At 32.1% G+C, this 9,980-nt stretch overlaps 1 protein-coding gene and 1 long non-coding RNA gene across 2 annotated transcripts; both read right to left on the reverse strand.

The window, feature by feature from the left end:
* Window positions 1–666: 666 nt before the first annotated feature.
* On the reverse strand, window positions 667–1,160 carry LOC136067922 (uncharacterized). The gene is made up of 2 exons (XR_010629333.1): window positions 1,077–1,160; window positions 667–999 (listed from the first exon to the last, which is right to left on the reverse strand). It is a non-coding gene; the product is annotated as an uncharacterized LOC136067922 (long non-coding RNA).
* A 52-nt stretch (window positions 1,161–1,212) lies between these two features.
* Window positions 1,213–4,249, reverse strand: LOC112008753 (amino acid transporter AVT6C). Its single transcript, XM_065774375.1, is given in 8 exon segments — window positions 1,213–1,496; window positions 1,574–1,681; window positions 1,683–1,935; window positions 1,938–2,038; window positions 2,331–2,430; window positions 2,433–2,534; window positions 2,895–3,046; window positions 3,659–4,249. Coding segments are annotated over 8 exon segments (1,299 nt in total). The 5' UTR covers window positions 4,027–4,249; the 3' UTR covers window positions 1,213–1,381.
* Between the last annotated feature and the right edge of the window lie 5,731 nt (window positions 4,250–9,980).

Genomic DNA, 9,980 nt, shown 5'->3' on the forward strand with positions numbered 1-9,980 from the left:
TCCTGCATCATTGACATATAAATAATTTTGATCCAAATTTTAATAAATACTTGCATTTTCATAGCCTTTGTATGACCAAGTTTGAATTTCTCTCATGCTATTGCTATATAATTTTTACTCTTCACGAGTTTGATTGTTTCTATTGTGGTGGAGTTGTTTGCAGACTCAGGAGCCCTTGGAGACAATTTTCCTCCTCTGCCAGATCATTTTGAGTTGACGTATGATGAGTTAGAAGGTAGTCAAAATTGCATCTCTATACAATTTCGTTTTCCCGTAATGTGCTCCAAGAATGTCTTTCTATTAATCTTGTGCAATCATTAATTATAACAACAATTTTCTTTTTCTTTCAGTTTATGAGCTCATCTCAGAGTGGCAATGAAACTAATTTGCAGCTCGAATCCTTCTAGATCCCAAGCACGCACCAGAATGTGCTAATTAGGTTACAAGACTCCTGGATGATTTATTTTTATATAAATACATTAATATGAAGTTGTTTATTTTGTACCATGTTTGCAATGTTCAACATTTTTTATATTTATAATGATGTTAATTTTTTAGATTAAATAGCCTAGATTTGTTGATTGAGAATGTGATTTTAGTTTTTGTACAGCCAAAGATGGGACAATTGCTTGTCCTTTGTCAATAATTGACAAAATTTTCAATCAATTGAAATAACCGGATGCATCTATAGAATCTATAGATGCCACTATATTGCTTCTTCTGCCTGATAAATAATTTTAGATTGAATAAATGTGCTTAACATAATCTGCACCTTCTTGCTATTGGATTCTAAAATCTCATGCCACAAAATTTGAAGAATGCACACAAATATACAAACACCTGTACCGTACTCAAAATGGTTTGAGGGTGAAATATAACTTGTTTCAAAAGAAACTGAATATATTTGTGGAAATGGCAATTGTGCTTGTTACTACTGCCAGAATAATCATTACTGCTGCCACAATCCTATCCCTTGATGTTGATATACCATGAACATCCCTGTCATTGGAAAAAAGTATAAAAAATTATTAAGCATCAATTTTTTTCGCCTTTTTGGGGAGAGTGTGAAAAAGTACCTGATAACAATTGCACCAGGGAAAATGAAGGCTAGGCAGACTGCAGAGGTTGATCCAAGAAATTGAAAAAAGTTACCATATATTGGGATGANATAACCGGATGCATCTATAGAATCTATAGATGCCACTATATTGCTTCTTCTGCCTGATAAATAATTTTAGATTGAATAAATGTGCTTAACATAATCTGCACCTTCTTGCTATTGGATTCTAAAATCTCATGCCACAAAATTTGAAGAATGCACACAAATATACAAACACCTGTACCGTACTCAAAATGGTTTGAGGGTGAAATATAACTTGTTTCAAAAGAAACTGAATATATTTGTGGAAATGGCAATTGTGCTTGTTACTACTGCCAGAATAATCATTACTGCTGCCACAATCCTATCCCTTGATGTTGATATACCATGAACATCCCTGTCATTGGAAAAAAGTATAAAAAATTATTAAGCATCAATTTTTTTCGCCTTTTTGGGGAGAGTGTGAAAAAGTACCTGATAACAATTGCACCAGGGAAAATGAAGGCTAGGCAGACTGCAGAGGTTGATCCAAGAAATTGAAAAAAGTACCATATATTTGGGATGGCAATTGCAGCTAGGTAGTAGAGATGGCTAATAGAAGAAGGGTGAGGAACAAAAATCTTTTGTGTCTGTGGCCAAGAGAGGCTTCTTAGGGAAAAGGAATTCATCTATGTTGGCCCTCAAGGAGAAGTTCAAAAGAGGAAACACCAGCATAATGTGTAATGCATAGCTTAACCGAACTATTTGATTAAGTAAAGAACCGAATGCTGAACCAGCATTTTGATCAAAGTTGACAAGTATATCTGGCATGATTGAATCCCCAAATAATAGGTACCAAATAGACCAATGGCAAAGTATATGGCAGCACAAAGTGCTAGTGATATTCGACATGCTGTGATCATATCAGAAGGCTTGCCAAGCTCAAAGCCAATTGGATGAACTGCATGCATTCAATCATTCATCAAAAGCCTTTTTAGTAAGTTAGGAAATTTAATGCTTATTTACAGTTGTAAAAGGCTGCTAATACTAAGATCAATGCTAGGACACAACTTTTTTCACAATTGCTGACAAGACTTATTGTGTTAGAGCAATATTACTTTTTACATGGGTTCACTACGAACACCACTTTTATATAGCACTCATCACAATAAACCGTATCAAGAGTTATGAAAAATGTTGTGTTCCTAATCCTATATTCGCTGCAAATATTAATGCTCTCTAGTCTGTTCTTACATTAAAATGAAATGTGAAGGCTGTCACTATGACTGGGACAGCAGTGAAAAGGTCAAAGAATGAGACTTGGTTGTCCAAGTGAGGTAGCATTCTCGGGTCTCTGTCTTCCCTTCCAGGAGTGCAGAGATTGCCATTGCAGAACTTATGCCAACAAACACTACTGCTAGTAGAACCGATATTGCTGAACTGAACTTCAATGATTCTGGAGACAAACACCAGTGTGATGAAGTGATTGTCAGTAAACATCTATGCTATGAAATTTCAAGATTTACAATCCCAACCTTCTAACCACTTTGCATATGAAAACACAAGATACTTCAGGAAAAATTAAGACATAAAATATTTCGAGCACATCTTGTGCAGAGGTATTCTGGGTGAAAAGTGATCCTTTAGACTTCCTAGAATTAAATCAAACATAAATCATTCATATTCCCGAGCATCATTTCCTAGGAATTTGGATGTCCTGGTTGTGTTTAAATATCAAAGTTAATATCTTTTCAACTAATGAATTTGTTGCTAATGCAAAATATAAATGTGAAACATCAAATAGGGAATTACTGACCTACTCGCCGAAACAGTACTAATGGAAGCATAATGAAGACAACGGTGACTAGCAAAGCAAATTCGCGCGAGTTCCACCAGTGAATGCCAAACCACTGTTGTAAAATGCCCAAGTGCACTACTCCTTCAGGCTGGTTTCCAGAGAGGACATCCCTGAGGAAAGTCAAACAAATACAAATGTGAAATGTGAATTTGAACAATTGTACTCATCATTAATGATCTATATGAACTAAGACTCTTTTGCTCATATTCTTACAAGTTGCCCATCCTTAGTCCTCAAATGGCCACAAAATTTGGGTTCATAATCATAACTCACATGATCACATTTATGAAAAAATTCTTATAGACATTGATTTTTTTTTTTTTTGGATACCGTACAAACATGAAATTGAAACTACTAATTGTGTTATACCATGAATCATCGATCACGCACCAAAAAAAAAAAAATGAAAACCAAATTTATTTATTATGTCATTAAAATAACATCAATCAAATTTATTGTCACATAGTTTGTAACTTTTTTTAATAGTAAAATTAGTTGTAGAAACCTTTGCTTCTCCCCCGTCCGTTAACCTTAGCACAATCTGACGCCAACCACCACAATATTCTTAGACTTGTTTCTATATGGTTATCAAAGAAAACATTTTCCATTTAATTCGATGACAATTCAATAGCCTTACTAGACTCCTCTCAAAATGTCTAATTCTTTGTTAAAAAAACACACACACAAACACAAAATAAAATCTTGGTAAATTTCGATGCTTACCAATAATAATAAGGTACATGATCAAACACCCAAGATTTGTAACCATGACACAAACTTGTGCAGCCACAGCTCCTCCACGACCAAAAGACTCCCTCATGACACCAGCATAAGTTCTTGAGTGACCCGAATGTGTAAACCTCATCAAAAACTCCACTGACACATCAGCCAGCATGGCAATAATCACTATTAGCAAAAAAGCTGGAATTACACCTAGCACCTTAAGGGTGGCCGGAATTGACATAATTCCAGCACCAATTATACTCGTTGCCACATTAAACACCGCCCCCGGAAGCGTTGCATGCTTTATCTCTATCTTCGGCTTGTGTTCCGGTAGGAGTGGCACGTTTATTCCAGCAGCTGGTGACATCCCGGCAATAGTTTTTTCCGACTAGCTTTGAAATAAGACACTTTTTTTTTGGTTTGAGATTGTTGTCTTCTCCTACGTGAATACGCTTTAATGTTTATATAATATGGTCTGGTAAGTGAAATGTGATTGGTTTGAATAATTAAAAGAGTGGGTAAGATGGGAATTGAATGAGTTCAAGACAACATAGAGTGGCTGCAGCGGCACGAATCATGTGAAATTGGCGAGGACAATAATGCATGTATATTGACAAGGAAAGTGAAATGAACAAGAAAAATGAATGTGGACTCAAAAGTGGGTCATGGGAGGGTCTTCTCAGTTCTGAAAATCAAAGGCTTCGAGAGAAGTCATCGCTGGCATGCTCGCAGATTCATCCTATTATTAATCGTGCTGATTCATCCTCTTGTTAATCATTACTGTTAAGGAGTGCAGCTTAATCCAATTTGGTAACATGTTGATAGAAATTGACACACCATTTGACCAACTACCAATAAAAAAATGTGGATTAATTTATTCATCCAATAAAATAAACGGCAAAACTCAAATTGAATCTTACCCTTAAGTCTATGTAATTCATATGGAATAATGCCGATATGCTATTAGAGCTACAGTCTCAAAAAATGTGTCTAATAATGATTAAAACGATTTATAATTTTTATTTAGTTGATGTATTCCTATGGTATTTGGTATAAATTCAAATTTTGGCCTAATCATATCTAAAAAAAAAAAAAAACCTACATTACATGACACAATAAAACTACATATGCTGATATGCCCCTAACAAAATTGTGTGTATAATGTTTGTGAGAATTCTATATGTAATATCATTTCTGACTCTATTTATAATACACTAACAGCTAGTCAGCTACCGTGAAAGGAATTGAATATTTTATCAAAAAAGAAGGGGAAACTAGAACATGCTTGAGTGATGATGAAACATCTTCTGTACAGGTCCACATAGACACAATTGACAGCCCACGAGCTGAAGTGGTATATACGTGGCAGTATTATTGCTGACATATATAGGACCGTAAAGCTACAAGAACATTCACAACAAAAATGTTAAAAACTACCAGTTTTAATAATTTAAAAAATTACTTTATTTATTTTAACAATTTACTTTTAAATACATTAAACATCAAAGGTTCTATTTTAACTTTTTTTAAGATATGAGAAATTTACTTATGTACACATTAACCCTTTGTGGCCAATATGGAATTTACCAAAAAGATTGAAAGTTACATATAAAGTTTGTTTTAATGGTGGCCCTTATTTTATTGCCACCATAACTTTTGGATCAGAAACCAGCACCAGCCAATAGCTTTATTACCTTTTTTTTTTATTTTTTAGTGGTACTTTTTCTCTCGAATGAGAATATTTGAGCTTCAATCACTTATGTGTAGGGTAATGAGTACGATGGATTATCATTTAAAAAAAAAAAAAAAGATAATGTTTATGATGAGTTGATGACTCAGAAAAGAAACACGTGTAGAATGTGTCATGAGCATGAACCCTTTTGTCTACGAAAATATCTATAGAGGTCAAATGAGAAAGGTTAAGAATATATAAAATGACACAATTTTGTGTCACAATTTACTACGTGGTGAGTTGTAAGTAGTAAAGATGTGCTTAATATGAGTTTACCATCATACTTCTACTCTACCTGCCATGTGGTAAGTTGTAGCATAAAATTGTATTATTTTATGTGCCTCTAGCATTAGTAAGATAAAATAGCCATTTCTAATTTTACACATCTGTGAATATAAATAGGTTTTCTTTACCCCAAAAAAAAATATATAAATAGGTTGATTATTTCAAAAATAAATAATGATATCGATGATTGGAAAAGTTGAAAGACCCTATTCCAATTAGAATCATCCCTACTCAAAGAAGAATTCATTCTGATAAAAAAAAAAAAAAAAACTATGGATTTATCCAACAGAAATTAAGAACTAAAAAAAAAATTGAAAGGGACAAACTTTGAAATTTTGAGGAATCCACCAACAGTTCGACACTTTGACCACAAATGATCTAACACTTCAGCCGTTCTGCGGGGCAAAAATAACACTCTATTTTCTGGCCTCCAAAAAGTCCACATTTATCCGATTTTTCTTTTAGGGTTTTTTGTAATAAAGTAAACACTAAAAAGTTTATTCAGGAAAAATTTATTAACTAAATGAAATTTGCACTAGCTCTTCACAATGGTACAATTGTAAACTTGCAATATCTCCAAACCAAACCCTTTTACTATTTTATGTACCAAAATCCTATTAAATTTTGGAAATTCCTTCCCAAATCAATCCCATTTAATTTGAAATCGCAAACCCATACCAAACTTGTTCATTTATCTTATCATTTGTTCTCTTAAAAAAAATCTGATCATTTGTTAGGTAAAATGAATAAGATAAAGTTGAGTTAACCTAAAATTAAACATGCAAATTACCATTCAATAAATATTAAGCAATGATTAGCACTTTTACTCTAAACTAGCCGTAGACCCATACGATATGTGGGAATAAATAATTATTTTGTATTATAATATAATGTATAATTTATTCTCCATTCTGTCCACTTTGATCCACTTCAGTCCTATTCTGGTCATTCAGTCCATTTTGGTCCTATTCAGTCCATTTTGTCCACTTAGGTTCCATTCAGTCTATTCTATCATCTTCGGTCCTATCCGGTCCATATTCATCAAATTCGGTCTATTTTTCCATTTCCGTCCAATGCAGTCCGAATTAGTACCTTTCAGTCCATTCTTTCCACTTCAGTCTTATTTGGTCAATTCGTTCTTATTTGGTCCTATTCCATCCACCTAATTCTTATATGGTTCATTCGGTCCCATTCTGTCAAACGGTCCACTTTGTTCCATTTGATCCAATTCTGTCCATTCAGACCACTTAGTTCGTTTTGTTCCACTTTGATCTATTTGTGTGCACTTACATAATGGGAAAAGACATGTTTAGATCTAAATCCAAATTTATTTAAATTTAAATCACAAACTCATAATATCTAAAATCTTAAGCATATTACTTATTGTTGCTACGCTTTTATTGAGTTACATTAATATAGTATTTCAGTCTACTTCAATATGGCTAAGTTTAAACGAAAGTCTTTCTAAACATAAAAACTATGAATATACGTGTTATTCTCACAACTTCCAATAATTATTTGCTATCAAAATTACCCCCAAAAAAATGGTGATAATTTTTAACGTTAACCACCACAAACTTCTAACAAAAAAAAAAAATGTACTCTATGAGAAGAAAGTGATAGATATGTCAAACAGGAAAAAAAATAAAAGAATGGGATTTAACAATTTTTTTGCGCGGCTACTTCAAATTTTATGATTATTTTATAGTGTGAGTTTCAAGACTTTTGAATATTTTTTGTTCATATCCTTTTCTTTTTTTTTTTTTTGTTGGATTTGTTTCTTCTTTCTATTTTACAATGTTGCGATGCAATAAAAATTCATCTTCAAATTCTTTTCATGGGAATTTTTTCAATCTGTTATTAGTACATTTTTGCAATTTCTTATTTGTCACGTGTTGAAAATTATTAATCTTTAGAAAGAAAAAAAAAATAGAAAAACTTCTATGCACACGCAGCTAGATTTTTTTTTTATTTTTTAGTGGTACTTTTTCTCTCGAATGAGAATATTTGAGCTTCAATCACTTATGTGTAGGGTAATGAGTACGATGGATTATCATTTAAAAAAAAAAAAGAAAATGTTTATGATGAGTTGATGACTCAGAAAAGAAACACGTGTAGAATGTGTCATGAGCATGAACCCTTTTGTCTACAAAAATATCTATAGAGGTCAAATAAGAAAGGTTAAGAATATATAAAATGACACAATTTTGTGTCACAATTTACTACGTGGTGAGTTGTAAGTAGTAAAGATGTGCTTAATATGAGTTTACTATCATACTTCTACTATACCTGCCATGTAGCAAGTTGTAGCATAAAATTGTATTATTTTATGTGCCTCTAGCATTAGTAAGATAAAATAGCCATTTCTAATTTTACACATCTGTGAATATAAATAGGTTTTCTTTACCCCAAAAAAATATATATAAATAGGTTGATTATTTCAAAAATAAATAATGATATCGATGATTGGAAAAGTTGAAAGACCCTATTCCAATTAGAATCATCCCTACTCAAAGAAGAATTCATTCTGATAAAAAAAAAACTATGGATTTATCCAACAGAAATTAAGAACTAAAAAAAAATTGAAAGGGACAAACTTTGAAATTTTGAGGAATCCACCAACAGTTCGACACTTTGACCACAAATGATCTAACACTTCAGCCGTTCTGCGGGGCAAAAATAACACTCTATTTTCTGGCCTCCAAAAAGTCCACATTCATCCGATTTTTCTTTTAGGGTTTTTTGTAATAAAGTAAACACTAAAAAGTTTATTCAGGAAAAATTTATTAACTAAATGAAATTTGCACTAGCTCTTCACAATGGTACAATTGTAAACTTGCAATATCTCCAAACCAAACCCTTTTACTATTTTATGTACCAAAATCCTATTAAATTTTGGAAATTCCTTCCCAAATCAATCCCATTTAATTTGAAATCGCAAACCCATACCAAACTTGTTCATTTATCTTATCATTTGTTCTCTTAAAAAAAATCTGATCATTTGTTAGGTAAAATGAATAAGATAAAGTTGAGTTAACCTAAAATTAAACATGCAAATTACCATTCAATAAATATTAAGCAATGATTAGCACTTTTACTCTAAACTAGCCGTAGACCCATACGATATGTGGGAATAAATAATTATTTTGTATTATAATATAATGTATAATTTATTCTCCATTCTGTCCACTTTGATCCACTTCAGTCCTATTCTGGTCATTCAGTCCATTTTGGTCCTATTCAGTCCATTTTGTCCACTTAGGTTCCATTCAGTCTATTCTATCATCTTCGGTCCTATCCGGTCCATATTCAAATTCGGTCTATTTTTCCATTTCGGTCCAATGCAGTCCAAATTAGTACCTTTCAGTCCATTCTTTCCACTTCAGTCTTATTTGGTCAATTTGTTCTTATTTGGTCCTATTCCATCCACCTAATTCTTATATGGTTCATTCGGTCCCATTCTGTCAAATGGTCCACTTTGTTCCATTTGATCCAATTCTGTCCATTCAGACCACTTAGTTCGTTTTGTTCCACTTTGATCTATTTGTGTGCACTTACATAATGGGAAAAGACATGTTTAGATCTAAATCCAAATTTATTTAAATATAAATCACAAACTCATAATATCTAAAATCTTAAGCATATCACTTATTGTTGCTACGCTTTTATTGAGTTACATTAATATAGTATTTCAGTCTACTTCAATATAGCTAAGTTTAAACGAAAGTCTTTCTAAACATAAAAACTATGAATATACGTGTTATTCTCACAACTTCCAACAATTATTTGCTATCAAAATTACCCCCAAAAAAATGGTGATAATTTTTAACGTTAACCACCACAAACTTCTAACAAAAAAAAAAATGTACTCTATGAGAAGAAAGTGATAGATATGTCAAACAGGAAAAAAAAAATAAAAGAATGGGATTTAACAATTTTTTTGCGCGGCTACTTCAAATTTTATGATTATTTTATAGTGTGAGTTTCAAGACTTTTGAATATTTTTTGTTCATATCCTTTTTTTTTTTTTTGTTGGATTTGTTTCTTCTTTCTATTTTACAATGTTGCAATGCAATAAAAATTCATCTTCAAATTCTTTTCATGGGAATTTTTTCAATCTGTTATTAGTACATTTTTGCAATTTCTTATTTGTCACGTGTTGAAAATTATTAATCTTTAGAAAGAAAAAAAAAATAGAAAAACTTCTATGCACACGCAGCTAGATTTTTTTTTTAATCCACATGGCATAATGCGATGCATAGCTTAATCAAGAATAACTTGTAACCTAAAAAAAATAAAAAGAT

Source organism: Quercus suber, unplaced genomic scaffold (assembly GCF_002906115.3).
Source record: "Quercus suber isolate HL8 unplaced genomic scaffold, Cork oak 2.0 scaffold_91, whole genome shotgun sequence".
Taxonomy (NCBI): domain Eukaryota; kingdom Viridiplantae; phylum Streptophyta; class Magnoliopsida; order Fagales; family Fagaceae; genus Quercus; species Quercus suber.